General features: G+C 42.6%; 1 protein-coding gene across 1 annotated transcript in view; it reads right to left on the bottom strand.

Moving 5' to 3' along the window:
* Positions 1 to 15,767, bottom strand: part of SPON1 (spondin 1) — a 259,770-nt gene extending 244,003 nt beyond the window's left edge. Inside the window, exons 1-2 of the mRNA XM_081012053.1 lie at positions 14,975 to 15,767; positions 5,266 to 5,372 (exon numbers count right to left, since the gene is read on the bottom strand). Of these exons, the coding sequence (XP_080868179.1) occupies positions 5,266 to 5,372; positions 14,975 to 15,224 (357 nt within the window). The 5' untranslated portion in view covers positions 15,225 to 15,767. The remainder of the gene's footprint in view (positions 1 to 5,265; positions 5,373 to 14,974) is intronic.
* Positions 15,768 to 15,825: the final 58 nt, after the last annotated feature.

Here is a 15,825-nt window from a genome sequence, read left to right as displayed (position 1 = left end):
GGTTAAGAACTTTACCTCAGGATGAGAACAGAAATCGCACGGTGGCAGCAGCAGGAGGCCCCATTAGCCAAAGTGGTACCTCAGGTTAAGAACAAACCTCCGGAATGAATGACCGTATTTTTTGCTCCATAAGCCGCAGTTTTTCCCTCCTAAAAAGTAAGGGGAAATGTCTTTGCGACTTACGGAGCAAATGTGTGGTCAATTGCTGGCTCCCTTTCTGGCCTCGCCCCCTTGCCCAGGTCTCCATTGTTGAATGTTCTGCAGATGGAGGTTGTTTGTTTCCCCAGCGAGAAACAGCTCGCGTTCCTTTCTTAAAGAAGCTGCAGAACTGAGGGTTGAACCCCATAAAAACAGGATTTTCCCCCTTTGCAAAGTAAGCTCAACAACTTTGAGCCAATCCTCAAAAAAGGGGGCTTTCCCCCTTTCCTTCTCTAAAAGCTAGGTGCATCTTATGGTCAGGAGCGAAAAATACGGTAAGTTCATAACCAGAGGTACCACTGTATAACAACAATGACTTTAGTCGACATTTCAAAGTTTCAAAACATTCTACATTAAAAATATATATCAAACTTTAGTTTGAATCTGTATTTAAAGCAACATTCCCCGAAAACACCCCTGTATGGTACTATGCAAGGAATGAGTTGCGCTTTGCACCAATGCTGGAATAGCTGAACCTATGAGGTGCCACCTCAGCTCTGCATGGCTGCGTCAGACTTGAGGCACTCAGCATGCCAGTTCAACAGCAGCGGCACAAACCTTTGCTTGCACTGCTGCAGCAAAACCCGCCCATGGGAGTTGGGCAGCTTGGAAGCTTTTTTGTTTTTGTTTTAAAAAAACCTGTACAAAAGCCGCTTGCAAAATAGTGGCATCACCTCATGACTAAAGGTCTGGCATAATCCTAATGCAGCATTTATGAACTCTCGTTTTTCACCCAGCTAGTGGCACACAGGGCAACTATAACGCAAAGCTACACATTAGTGAAGCCGATACTTGAATCTTTAATGAACGCAGGCATTACAGGCAGGTGTTAGCTCTACAAAGAGCACTTAATAGAGTGTTTGCAGGTGGAAGGACAATGAGTTCTCTTTCATGCCAAAAAAATATGAATTTAGCTATTCAAAAACTTTTGAAATATTCATCTGCCAATTAAAATGCTGATTTCAGCTTCTAAGCAGTATAATAAAACTAATTAAATAGCTTAATAATTATCCCTCCGCTGAGATCCATGAGGCGTTTGTCGATATTTAGAAAATTCAATTTTCTGCCAACTATCATCAAAAGTTCAAAATTCTTGCCTACTTCTGCAAAGTGAAGGAATGCTTTTACTGGGTTGGCCTGATGCTGAAAAAGTTAGGCCTGGAGTCCAGACCCTTGTAAAAACCTCTTTTTCTTGTCAGTGCTGAAAAGTTAATTGGAAATTAGCTACAATAGGACATTAATGGTGGGAATGCGCCCAACTGTGGAAAGAAGAAAATAACCCCTTTTTTATCGTAAAGGAGAAATTATAATTAAGTTACAGGAAATGATCCACACTAATTTGTACTTGCTAACATTTGTGTGATGACCTACTTCAAAACTTTTTCTAGTCTTCCTAAACTGGCCTGTTAAATTCACTATTTGAATTTTGAATATTGCCGTTTCATATAATTTCCATGTTGTTCCTTGTGTTTTGCCACACATTAGACCTAAATCCCTCAGTATATTGAAAATGGTATTGCTGAACTTATTTTGGGACGTGAGACTGTCAGGTTGCCATACACCAATCTGGACCATATTTCCCAATATTTTCCAGCCCTACCTCAGTACCGAATTGGTGGCACGTGCCCTTCTGGCTTGCACTCTTTATAAAGACTTGAGGAATGAGATTATCACCCCTCTTTTATTGTCCATTCTGGGTTGCCCAACCACTGCCACAGTGTCCTTTCTCTTGGTAGATCAAGATGAGCAGGTGACAGCGAAGGTTGCAAGGTTTTTAGCTGGGGCAATCAGAATAAGATCCACTATTTGACTATTGATTCAAACCCTAAAAAGTATTTTATATAATTGACTTTTTATTTCTATTCTTTGTATATTGTATTGTTGTTTTTATTGCTATAATAAAGCAATAAAGATTCATTCATTCATTTCCAGCCCTACCTGGAGATGACAGGGATTGAACCTGGGACCTTTGATCTGCAAGGCAGCTGCACTATCTCAAGGCTTGGGAAGATGGAAAACATTCCTGTTTTCCTGAAGAAACTGCCCAAAAGAGAGAAGGAGGTGTCGCTACTGCGAGCAAGCAGGTGAGAGGCAGGGAGGTGGCCTGGCACCCAGGTGCAAATCTGTCCCCTCTAGAGTGTCAGCCCTTCTGCTGCTGCACTTAATAAGGGCAGACTAAGAAGGTATTAGAAACCAAAATCTGCACCCCCACATCAAGTTTCCTCTCATATACAGTCATACCTCTGGTTGCGTTCACTTCATGTTGCGGAATTTCGGGTTGCGAATGCGGCAAACCTGGAAGTGTTTACTTCTGGGTTTCACCGTGTGTGCATGCACAGAAGTGATCTACATACGGACTTTTCAGGGTGCGAACAGCACCCTGAAACAGATCACGTTCATAAATAGAGGTACCACTGTACTACATAATGTGCAGTTCTAATCTTACATACATATATAGGCCAAAGATATGAAAAACCAAAGAGTCCATCCAAATAGATTGAAGGCAGGAACATCAGCATGTTCAATACACTCTATGTGTTTCTAAATTCTGTATTAGCAGAAAAGGAGCTTACAAACAGGGGAGAATGAGTTTATTTTCACTGTCAGTTTCCTTGTGGCTCTCCAGAAAGTGTTTGATATGTTTTTTCTAAAATCCTTAAGCCCATGTCACAGAATGGTAAACCTGTAAGAATACTAAATCTGCAAGAATAAATCCTATTCTAGTTTGGCAAACTCCATATTATTAATAGTGGATAATATTGTTATCAAACAGAGAGTGCTTATTTTTCTGCTTAAACATCCTCAGCTGAAAGTTTCAGCAAAAATTAAGCTGCATGACTCAGTACAGATGTCTGTGAAGTATGAAAATGATCTGGGTTATAAAAAAAAAAAAAAACCACCCCAGGCACAATAAAAGTTAAGGTTATGTATTTTATAGGATCACAACTGCTGGATTGATTGCACAAGTTATAAACTCTTCAATGAGCAAACAATTAAGATGAAAATGGACAAAGAGGAATTTATGTTGCCCCACACATTCTCTAAATGATAGAGTTGAGCCTTGACACTTCACTTATTAGTCGGGGTCACGGAGGGGGCGAGGTGGAGAATTCAGCAATATGACAATATGGTGTGCTATGATCAGGGAGGAAGTGAGGGAACCTGCAGGACCATGTGCTTGCTGGATACCAGGGTGGACCTAAGGGCACTCTTTCATTAGCAGAAAGCCTCTTAGGTAAAGGTAAAGGGACCCCTGACCATTAGGTCCAGTAGCGGACGACTCTGGGGTTGCAGCGCTCATCTCGCTTTATTGGCCGAGGCAGCCGGTGTACAGCTTCTGGGTCATGTGGCCAGCATGACTAAGCAGCCTCTGGCGGACCAGAGCAGTGCACGGAAACGCCGTTTACCTACCTATTTAACTACTTGCACTTCGTGCTTTCAAACTGCTAGGTTGGCAGGAGCAGGGACCAAGCAACAGGAGCTCACACCGCCGCGGGGATTCAAACCGCCGACCTTCTGACCGGCAAGTCCTAGGCTCTGTGGTTTAACCCACAGCACCACCCACGTCCCTAGAAAGCCTCTTACCTTCTCAGAAATGCTGCTTCCAGCTTTGCAAAGAGCATTGCATGAGAAAAGTTATCCCAAATTCAGAGGAGTTTCTCAGTTTGGGCCAGCCAAATTGTGTAACAGGTTATACAAGGTCATTCCCAAGACTTTTGTATGGCCCACTGGATTTATACACTGTATTTTCCGTATTGATATTCTGAAGTACAAATCAATGTTACATTGCAAGAAAACTTCTGTAAGCTCTTGCATAACTGGTTAAGGAACATGAAGCAGAAGGTAGGAATAAATGGACAGTTTTCCCAATGGACAGATGTCGAAAGTGAAGCCCACAAGGAACCTGTGTTTTTTTAACTTCTTCATTCATGACTTAGAGTTAGGAGTAGGTAGAGAGGCAGTAAAGTCTGCTGGTGATATCAGTTGTTCAAGGCGGTTAAAACAAAAAGGGATTGCAAGGAGCTCAAAGGATTTCTCCAAACTAGGTGAATGGGCAGTAAAATGTCAAATACAATTCAGTGTAAGAAAGTGTAAAGTTGGGGCACATAAATCCTAATTTCACATATATGTTCATGCGGTCTGAACTGGAAGCTGCGGACCAATTGAATGAAGTATTGAGGAAACTCCAGGTAGCAAACTCCCAAGTTCAGAGGAGGTCAACAAGAGCAACAGTGGTCTCACTAAGTCAGTGTAATTGATAAATATAATCTTTCTAGCAGTACAGATGCAAAAACAATATTCCTTCCTAACTTGAACTTGCTGTTTTTTATTTGCTTTTTAGTTCATGAACCATTAGGGAACATGAAAGTCATGTGATTAATGATTTCTTGGAAAACTCAAGGGCTCCAGGACAAATCAGACCAGACTGCAGTTTGCTAAAGCACATTTCAGTAAGACAAAACTGCCACACCATGCATAATTATTTAGGCGTAAACCCCAGTGAACTAAGTGGGACCTACTTCCAAGTGATGACGACTAGATTCAAACAACATAGCTATCAAAATACCAACATATTAAAATAATATCTGCTAGTCTGGAAAAAGGAATGTGGACAAAAAGAGACCAATTGCTGGACAAAATAAACATTGCAAAAATATTTGGAGCTGACTATATTTGTTATGAATAGCTGCATACCAGCATCAACTTCCTATTTCTTGCACCTTGTCTGTCAAATTATTTTAAGATTGCAATCCTATGCATACTTAACTTGGAAGTAAGTTCTATTGACTTCAGTGGGGCTTACTTCCAAGTAAACATGTCTAAGATTGAACTATAAGTGTATAAATCCACTGAACTCTGCAGCCAACTTAACAGCACATGCCGAATTCTTTTCCCGTAGAAATTTGATCTTTAGCTGGAGTTGCAAAGCTTATCCCGTGCCTGCAACTACAGAGATATTGATATCAACACAAATAGATTATGTTGTTTTGTACAGTATCCATCCTGCTGTGAAATAACCATCCAGACAGACTCTCTGAAGGTGAAGTTCAAGAGCCAGCTACTCACCTGAAAAGTCCCTGCGTGGTCTTCTTCTTTCTCTCCCTCTTTGCCCTCTTTCAAAGCAATCAGTGTGAATCCACGAAAATAAGCTGGAGTGGCAGCGGAAAGTGTTACTGGGGGCGAAAAGGCAGGAAAATAAGACTTTTAAAATGAGTTTGTTTTTACAGAGCTTTTAAACAAGATACTTTAGAAAGTACTGGTTCTGGGTTCATTTATTTTTTTGCAGTGGGTGGTGGCAGGCTTCAGTCATGGCACTGTCAGTCGGGTCCCTTCACCTGAAGGAAACAGGGCATGCAAACAGTGAATGCTCTTAGACCGCTTATGATGTTCTTGGATATTCTGTGGAAAGTGGAAATGGTAGGGCTGTTTGAGGCCCCTCTGCTGGACTTGGGGCCCTGGAAAATGTCCACATCTACCACCTTGATCTTGGCAAACACTGGGCTAACTTTTTACTAATGTTAGAAGACCAGCCACCATTTCTTAATAATGCTTTTATATATGCATATTACCTTACAGTGTTTCAAAATACTTTATGTACATTATTTTTTGGAATCTTTACAAGAACACCATAAAGTCAATCAACGCTATTATCCCTATAATTCAGATGGGGGCTGTGGGAGCTGAGAGTGGCTGTACAAAGGCCACTTGGCAATTTCACAGAAGAAGCAACGTTTAAAGTGCTAACTTCCTGGTTGGCACCGATCTCCCACAGTGGGCTGGAAGTGGAATTAAAACTGTGGTTCCATACAGCAGTTAATGCAGCTCTCTTCTTCCTTGTAACAATCCTACATTCCTGCAAAGCAATCATGCTAAGGAGTGAATCTACTGTTCATGCACAAGGCTTCACATTCTAGAAAGTATGCTTAACTTGCAGTTTTATCTCTCTTCTTTTAACTAGCCCAGCAACACAACCTGCTGAACTTGAGCTGTTGTACAACACCAAGAGCATTTTATTTAAAATTTGTATTTGGAATTAAGTGTCCAGTTAGTGCCAATGGGTTTCTCTCTCCCCTCCCCCACAAATGCCAGTTTCATGAGAAGGGTTTTCTTTAGGACCTCAGGAGGAGATGAAAGCAGATAGCCCATTTGGTAGAGCATGAGACTCGTAACCTCAGGCTTGTAGGTTTGAGACCCGCATTGTGTGAAGGATTCCTGCATTGCTGGGGTTTGGACTAGATGATCCTCATGGTCTCTTCCAACTCTACAATTCCATGGTTCAAGTGCTCCCTCTGTGTGTGCTCTGATCCTGTTAATTACTAGCCTCAGCCTTCCACAAACATTTTGCTATTAAAACAAACAATGCATGTTAAATGCAAAGGTGCATTTGCATTAAATGTTGCACATAGTTTGGTTGTGATGTGCCAGAGATTCCTATTGGAGAATGAAGAGCCCTTTCCTACCAAACTTGACTTTTGGTCAAATTGTTCTTATTATTTTTAGTAACACTTTGTGCAGAATCCTGCTTTATTTCTATGTAATCTTATCTGGCAGTGAGAGATTCCAAATAAGTAGATTCTCAATAAATGTATATACTTGTATTGATAGTTCTGGTTTTGATTCCTTTCCAAATGATTCCTTCCATTGAATTTTCTTTTTCATTGCTACAAGAGATCAGAATCAATATTTCCAGACAGCTGTCTACTTTGACCTCTTTCCTTAGTTTCAGCCACTTCAGAAACTACAGATGATTTTGTTTTTAGGGGGATTTATTTCCTTTTCTTTTCATTAAAAGTATAAAAAGACTTCACTTTAGAACAAAATAACATAGTGGCAGCTTCCACACTTTCTCATGCTTACAAATAAGCCCAGCTGAGGATGTCATGGTGCTTTCAGAAAGGATAGTCACCCAGGAAGTGCAGACCATGGGGGAGATGAAAGAAAGGTCACTCACAAACACCCCATGGTCACCTTGAAACCGAGGCAAGCTCAACAAAAAACCTACCCCTCATCTATGAAAAATTCACTGAAATTTTCTTTCTCCTTTGATAATTTCCACATGCAGTTCCTTTTCTCATTGACAGAATGGTTGGAAAAAGCACGTGGGGGAAAAAGCACCACATAAAAGTAATGTAGAGTAGACCCATTAAAATCAATGAGCTTGACTAAGTTATGCCCATTAATTTCAATAGGTCTATTCTGAGCAAATCTTAGTGGAATATCACCCCTAAAAACAAGTACAATCTCAGTAGAAGCTAAACTCAGCAAACAGAATTAGTATGTTATGGCAGTGGTTCATTAGGCCAATATCCATTTCCACCCCTTCTTGTATAAATCCCTTCTTAGTTAGTCGGATTCACATTTGTTCCTCCTACAGAGAAATGTGATGGGATCACAGCTACACAGATAAATGCTTAATTCCCTTCCTTTATACAACAAAGCCACAGTAGCACTGACTAATGCAAAGCTAGGCAAAATGTCAAAAGTGCATTGCCGAAGGGAATGGATCTCTCTCCCCATATTTTTTTCTACTCTGTACTAAACAATGTACTTCAGTTTTCATATTGCTTTTTCAGAAGAGGCCACAATAAACCAAAATGTCACATCAAATTGTCAAAGAGGAGTTGTTTGTTGGTTACTTTTTAGGCAGGGGAGGACCCACTTTGAAATAAAACTAAAACATTTTCTATGGACAAAATTACTTGCGAATTCCCTGCAGATTGATTGCATAATGCTTAACTAAACTGATTGCAGATCACAGTTTATTCTATTAAAAAGAATGTATACAGTGGAGAATTCAAACCAGTGTTCAACACTCTGATGGAACTAGTGTATTATTCCAGTTTAATATAAACCAATAAAAGGGAATCTTTAGTACGATCTATTTATTTCTTCTTATGGGAATAATTTTATGTGTTCTCATTTTACTATTCTCTTTCATGAGTAGGTGAGCATCTAGTGCTCATGATTTATATGGCAAGCCTGCTAATTTTATCATATCGTGGAAGCCAGTGCTACAGCCTTCCAGAGTCATTTGACTACATGAGTCTCCTGGTTATTAGCCCCCCATCCCATTTCCCCAGTTCTCCTGGTTATAGGGCAAAATCTGAATATATGAATACTAAAATCAAGCAAATATTCACAGTATATTCATACTTAAAAGTTTCTGCATTTGCTAGTAATACTGTGTTCTTTTTAAACGGCACTCACAATTACAAACTAGCAATTATTATTTCCATCCATGTGCTCATGTATAATATCATGCCAGTATGTAATCAAGAGAAAAGTGCCTTGCAACTGATACAGCACCCAAATTGGGAAAAGTTTGCCAACTATTATTTCTAGTAGGGTTTCTACAACAGCCTCTATCTCACGCCCCCCCCCAACCCTACATCGTAACTGCAAGCAATTAGGCCAATTGGTGCTTTTCCCCAGGAGAGGTCCCATCTTAATCATTTCAGTGGAACTTACTCCCAACCAAGTATGCATAGGATTGCAGCCTAAGCCATACACAACCCATCAGCCCCACATGATAGCTTGACCAGTGCTGGGCAAGGCAACCCTCCTGGTTTCCCCCACCCACCCACCAAACCAGGTTGTGAAACAGAATGTCTCCACCCCCATGGCTCAGCCCAGACACTGAGGTCCTCCTCCGATGGTCTTCTGCTGGTTCCATCACTGCGAGAAGCCAAGTTACACAGAACCAGGAAGAGGGACTTCTTGGTAGTGGCACCCTCCCTGTGGAACACCCTCCCTTCAGATGTCAAAGAGATAAAGAACCACACAACTTTTAGAAGACATCTGAAGGCTGGGAAGTTTTTAATGCTTGATGTTTTATTATGTTTTTATATATGCTGTAAGCTGCCTAGAGTGGCTGGAGAAACCCAGCCAGATGGGTGGGGTATAAATAAATTATTGTTATTAGGCAAATAGTAAAAGAGGAAAAAATAGATGATGAATGTTGGAAGATTCAAGACAGACATCTTCAAGACATCTTCACATACGGCATAGTTAAACTGGGGAGTTTGCTACCACAAGGTATGGTAATGACTACCAACTTGGATGGCTTTAAAAGATTAGACAAATTCATGGAGGATAAGGTTCTTCCATAACTCTTAGCCACAATGACTATGTTCTACCTCCACTGTTGAAGTATGCCTCTGAATACCAGTTGCTGGAAACAGAAGGTGCGGAGAGTTCTGACATGTTTTGGTTCTGCTTATGATCTTCCCATGGGCATCTGGTTTGCCACAATGAGCAGAGAGGCTTAGGTGGTCCTTTGGCCGGATCCAGCAGAGCTCTTTTCAGGCTAAGATATTTCTGACCCAACCCTGGCCAAAGCCCCAGCATATCTATGCACTGAGTTTTTAAAATCTGAAAACGAAAGTACGTTCAGACATAAGGATGTATCCAATGGTTTCTGAACATAAAGCTGCTGAGGCAAAGGGATTTTCATACATGCTCCTCTCCATTAAAGCTCCCTACCCACCTTTGATAGTGACATCAACAGTGGTGGATGGTTACTCAAAATGTTGTGCCTTCTTACACAGCCACTGTTAGCTGGCTGCTTTTCTGTGATGCTATCTCACATACCTAAAGGTGGGGCTATGTGTCAATGACGCTATGTAACCCTGTGGATGCAGCAAATGGCGAGTATTTTTCTCCTTCAACACTCTCCCTTCCAAGATGCCTCTATTTGCAGAGAGACCTATGCCATTAAGCCCACCAATGTAGATCGATTAACCCCATTGTAACCCTTAGCAGCATTAGATCTCACCATAGGAAGGAGGCCCCCACACGATTGTTGCTGCATATGAAAGGGCTCTCAGGCACAGTCCCATGTCTATTAAAGGGGTGGGAGTCAGGATGAACTATTAGTGACCCTCTCTCTGCTTCGGTTCCATAATTGCTGCTCACAGTTCTAGAAAATCAAAACTCCCACAGTTATTTAATCTTTTAAAAATTTTGTACCGATTTTCATTTGTAGCAAAATGCCAAAGTAGTTTTTAATATATTAAAATAATATAAAATCCATTAAAACTGATGACTCAAACACAGCACAGTAACTAGGAGACTGGGCATCAGGAAACACTTGGTTTTCACTTGATGGAAACACCTATCTTTGGAGCCATCTTAATCTCAGTAGGAAGAGCATAATATGGTGGGTGCCACACATAAGAGTGTAATACTACTTTCCTGCCCTTTGCCCCAACCCTGACGGGATGGTACCGGGGCGCAGAAACTGTGGCTCTCCAGAAGTTGTTGGACTCCAATTCCCATCAGTCCCTGTTCAATAGCCATGCTGGCTGGGCTGATAGGAGTAGATAAATTCATGGAAAACAAGGTTATCAAGGTTATCAATGGCTACAAGTCATAAGGGCTATATATTACCTCCAGCATCAGAGGCAGTATGTCACGGAATACCAGATCATGAACAAGAGAGTGCTTTTGCTTATGAATTGGCCACTGTGGGTGACATGAAGCTGGACTAGATAGGCCTTTGCTCTGATCCTGTGGGATTATTCTTAGTTACTGTCTTTACAGTCAAACCTTGGTTCTCAAACGGCTTAGTTGACAAACAAATTGCCTCCCAAACACCGAAAACCCGGTTTTCGAACTTTTTTTGGAAGCCAAACATCAGACGTGGCTTCTGCTTGAGTGCAGGAAGCTCCTGCAGCCAATCAGAAGCTGCGCCTTGGTTTTCAAATGGTTTCAGGAGTCAAACGGACTTCCAGAATGGATTACGTTTGAGAACCAAGGTACCACTGTATATGCAAATTTGGCAGCTCTGTGAGACAGGACTAGAACAGAAATTGTAAGCTTGTAAAAAAGCAAAGCTCAGGAATTGCTTATTACAGGTACTTATGTATCTTTTAGTTTCAGGAGGGGAGGGTTCAGTCTGCAGCCATATTTTAACGCTTTTTACCTACAATCATAAAATGAAAAATGTTTTTTTAAACTATTGCTAAGAGTGTCAAAGTTTTAGCAGGCAGAGTGTTAGGAAAACACCTACACTCATGATGCTAAAAAGAAAATCAAAAGAGCTGGCAATGACTTCCTCTGCCACTTAACTGAAAGAATTGAGAGAGCTACCTTGGATACAGCAGGCAAGAGGATAACGGGGACCCAAATGTAGACTTCACAGCACAATCATATGCATATTTCATTTGCTTGAGCATAAGTTTCACTGTGTTCAGTTGCACCTACTCCCAGTTACATGTACATAACATTGCAGCCTTAGACTTTTGTCATGCTTCGGGCAAAGGAAGACCTGGGAGGTTGAGGAACAGGCAGAGAAGGAACTTTCCTACCTTACCCTCCTCATGCTCTCAGATGAAGACAACTCTTTTGGGTTTATCTCATCTCTCCTATTGCTTCTGGAACAATGAAATCACTACAGATACCACATAAAGCACATATAGGCACTGCATTTAAATAGTAGTTTAAATGGCTATCCACACCCCACCCTGGAATCCCAGGGAATGTATTTTGGTGAGAATGCTAAAATAAATCAAGTAGGCTGACAGGAAGGAGGCTTTTCTCATCCTCACAAAATTATTTCAGTGGCCTTTTACATATTGCCTCCAAAGAAGAAGTGTAAGAGAGGGAGAACAAACTGGATGTGACACAGTGTTGCCTAAAATGTGCACCCACTAATTATATGAATAATTGCTTTGCTTTTGGTAAAAAAAAATGAGGTGCTGATATACTGATAAAAGTGTCATGGGTGCCAACAGAAAATGGCTGCCATGGGCAGCAAAGAAAGAGGTCATGGTACTCTGTACTGGTGGGTACTGTTGCAGAAAAAGCCGTATGTATAGGTGCAAATTTAGAAACAACGAGTATAACTTAAATAGAAATACAATACATATAAGGATAGTAGGGAAGGCTAGATAAGACACGTGCCAGCTTAGTCTGCTGTCCAGATGCTAACTGTTGATGGGCAATTCCTAGGCCCTCTCTGCTCTCCCCCGTTTAATGGTTCTTTATCTTTAAGCCCTTCAAATCAAGGAGTGTCCTCTGTAAAGTAGGACATATGGCCACCCTCCTCAGAAAGGACAAAAGGCACCACAGAACACTGACAGTTGTTTTACAAGCTGCACCTTTCCACATGTGGCCATGTTTTCTACCCTCCACGTGACAGAATCCCTTTTGAGCCCATGAATGCAAACAAGGCAGCACAGATTATCAAAATGTCCTGAACATATGCTAGTAAAGAGAGAAATGTGTGTTGAACTCTTCCACAGGAACATTTTCCAGACACATCCTGCCCCGTGGAGACTGAACTATTGGCCAAAGGGGAAATCAGTTGTGTGAAGCATCTGCTAGGCGGGAAAACAACTTGTCCCAAGTTCCAGGTCATCCCGTGATATTTTGCTGCCTGAGGTGGAGCAGCAAATGGTACCCTCCACCAAGATAAGGTGGACCCGAGGCACAAAATCCCACAAGCACCTCTTCATCTCCCTGGCAGCACATATCCAGCAACAATCAATTAAATAACCAACAAGTCATCTGCCTGAAGTGGCCACCTCCCTCGGCCAGCTCTGCCATGTGCTGATTCCTCTCCCTGCAAAAGTGTGAATCTTCTTCCCATGGTTAAAAACCACCTCACACCCTGTGCTCATCCAAAGAGAAGTAGCAGTTGTGAACAGGAAAATCATGCTTGCTCTTTCTGTTTGAAGAACAGCTCCAGGTGGCAAAGCCTTCTACCAGAAACCCCACACAGTGACAAAAACACATAAGAAATAGACTAAGGATTTGGCACCAGGAGGTTCCTCCTCTCTCCCACTAATGCTCTCAGTCCCTGTTAACATCATTTGCTGAATCTTTGGCTATAACTCAACTGTCTTTCTCAGCATCTTCTGCACAGTATTTCTTGCTTCCTGATAATTTATAGGCAACAAAGCCTCAGTTTGTCCTTAATTAATCAGCTTTGCCTCTTACACAGATTTTGTTCAGATAAGACAGATATTTTCTAAGATCACTGTTATTACTTTTTTTAAAAAACCAAACAACTGAGCCTAGGAAGGATTTTCCCCCCAGACTGTGTGATGTCATTTCATGTTGCATGAGAGAGACTTGTTAAATTCTTGTGAGAGTTAATAAAAATAAAGCTAAGTGACAACATTAAACTGCTGTAGGAAACATAAAGTTATACTTACAACATTTTCTCATGCTCCTCCCATCTGGCTAAGTTTTAGGAGGATCTGGAAGAATTTAGCTTTGAAAACTACAAGTAATGTGTGCTAAATTTCCAGTGTCACATCCTCTAATGAGCCAGAGATCAGAATCCGAAAACTTTTACCACTCGTAAATGTGTGTGTAAATGATTATTTGATTGCATTCTGCTGGCAAAAACTTCATATTTCCTCCAAGTTTGTTCTGGAAGTTTATTTGAAAGTCTATTTTCCCCTCCAGATCCAAGAAACAAAAAACCCTTCTTGGCAACTAAAAACAATACTCTGTAGAACTTTTCACTGCGAGTAATTTTCAGACCGTTGCAAGAATATTTCCAGGCCATTAAGAAACCAAATAGGCAGATGCCAAGTTGACTTGGCACAGAAAAGAGTTGCAAACTCAAAGTTTAGCTGGTCACCTGTTCATGGAGAATAATTTAGGGTATGGTGGTTGTTTTACACGTAGATTCAGCTTTATTTCTTTTATTCAACCCATTTTCCTTCCAAATGTAAAAAAAAACCAAAAAAACACACACCCAAATATTCACAAGTGGATAACATTCCCTTTCCTAAGAATATAATCCTGTCTGGGTTTGCCTCATGGGAGAAGAAGGATGCTCTTTCACTTACTTTAGCTAAAGGTTGTGGGGGTGGGGGAAGATGCCTACCTCAAAAGTTGGGGCTACCATAAGGTAACTAGGTTAATGAGTTTGCAATGTTAATGAGATCTGACACTTTTGCTCAAGGGCGCGTTCAAGGTGGGCTTAAATATTTTCCCAAAATATTTTAAAATAATAATCATGGGGGGGGGGGGTGAAGTGCCCTGCTAGGGAAGTTAGATCTTAACAATGATCTGCTGTTCAAGCTGAAAATGTGATTTGTAGACATTTCCCCTATTATAAGGAGACACTCTGATTCTGAGAAAACTATAGGAAACCTCTGAGCAACGTTTTGTAGAATATTCACCCTCAGGACACTTGCTGCCAGGGGTAGGTGAGACTCTTTTTCCTTCATCCACTTGCCATTTCTTTTACTTTTTGGACTATGTTTTCAGCGCCAGGGCTCATCCTGAGTGCTCCTGAGGGCATGCAGAGTGCTTTCTCAGGGCAGGAATTACAAGTAGCATAAAGGCCAAGTAGTTAGCCTGGGACCTAAGTGGAAACTGTGAGGAAAGCTGGTGCCTTTTCTTGGCCCATCTGCTCTCCAGACCTATTCCTTTTCCTGTCTCACAGCAAGACCACTAGCAGCCTATTAAGTATCTTCTGCCAAGTGAAATAATTTCCAGTCGCAACGCTGGAAAAGTGCAAGGGGCAATTAAGGTAAGAAGAGTAAGTCTGGGTGCTGCGTCGTAGAACCCCCCCGTTAGCATGCATTTAAGGGGGTGGGGAGGGAGAGCAATACACACAAACTCGATTTAAAAAACAGAACAAGTGTTGCTCCTTATTTGCGTAGCAAAGCAACCCACCCCCCAAACCAGCGTCGTGCATCGCAGCAAGTTGCCTCCGTCCAGAGAGGAAGACCTCTCCCCCCACCCCCGCCCACCATCCCGGTTAGTTGCCCGACACTTGCTGCGCCCTTTGGAAGCGGCCAGCCCCACTCACCTCTGTAACTGTTTCCGGGCTTGTAGAAATCCGGATCGCCTTCCACGCGGAGGCTAAATTCATTATATCCCTCTCGCCTCGTGCCTTGGGCTCGCAGGATCCGGCTGCAGTAGCCTTCGGATTTGGGGGCTCTCTCTAAGGTCTCGTCGGCGAAGGAAGCGAATGTCACCAAGGGGAAAGCGCACGCCAGCAGCGGCAAGGCTCGCCAGTACCCGGGAGACTGGCGAGGGGCTGCAGGATCAAGCCCCATCCTGGGGCGCTCTCAAACCCCGACGACGACAGCAACTTTGCGGGAGGTGGCGGGGAGGGGAGCAGACTCGACAAAGAGGCAATGGTTATATCTGGCTGGGGAGGCGAGAGAGAAATAAAAATCGCAGCATGGGCAGCTTGGAAGCGAGGGCAAGGGAAAGATACCCCCCTCCCCTCCGCGCGCTCTCTTCCCCTCTTCTTGTCTCCGGAGAAAGCGAAGCCAGGAACTAAGCAACGCAGCTTGCGCTCGGCTGCAGCCCGCGATGGGTGCCCGACCCCCCGGCTGCTCCCCCGGTGCGCGGAGGAAAAGCGAGAGCAGGGAGGGAAGCGGCTCGATCTCAAGGACCACCTTAGCCGATGCGAAGGAGAGCAGGAGGAGGAGGAGGACTGATCTTGCCCAGATCCGAAGTGAAGTGCTGTTTTGTTTCAGACCTTGTGATTAGCAGCTCGGCGATGTTTACTTAGGCAGCCGAGCTCTCTTCGCAGGGGTCGGCGAAATAGCGGAGCAAGGGTGCGTGGGTGGCTGCGCGGCGCCGGCGCCAAGACACGTGTGTGTGTGGTGGGGACTGTTCCCCACTGGGCGGATCGAACGGGAGGTGCTT

The sequence above is a fragment of the Podarcis pityusensis genome, assembly GCF_964106645.2.
Source record: "Podarcis pityusensis genome assembly, chromosome: 1".
Taxonomy (NCBI): domain Eukaryota; kingdom Metazoa; phylum Chordata; class Lepidosauria; order Squamata; family Lacertidae; genus Podarcis; species Podarcis pityusensis.
The sequence above is the reverse complement of the archived record's forward strand: the minus strand, read 5'-3'. Positions and strand labels throughout refer to the sequence as shown.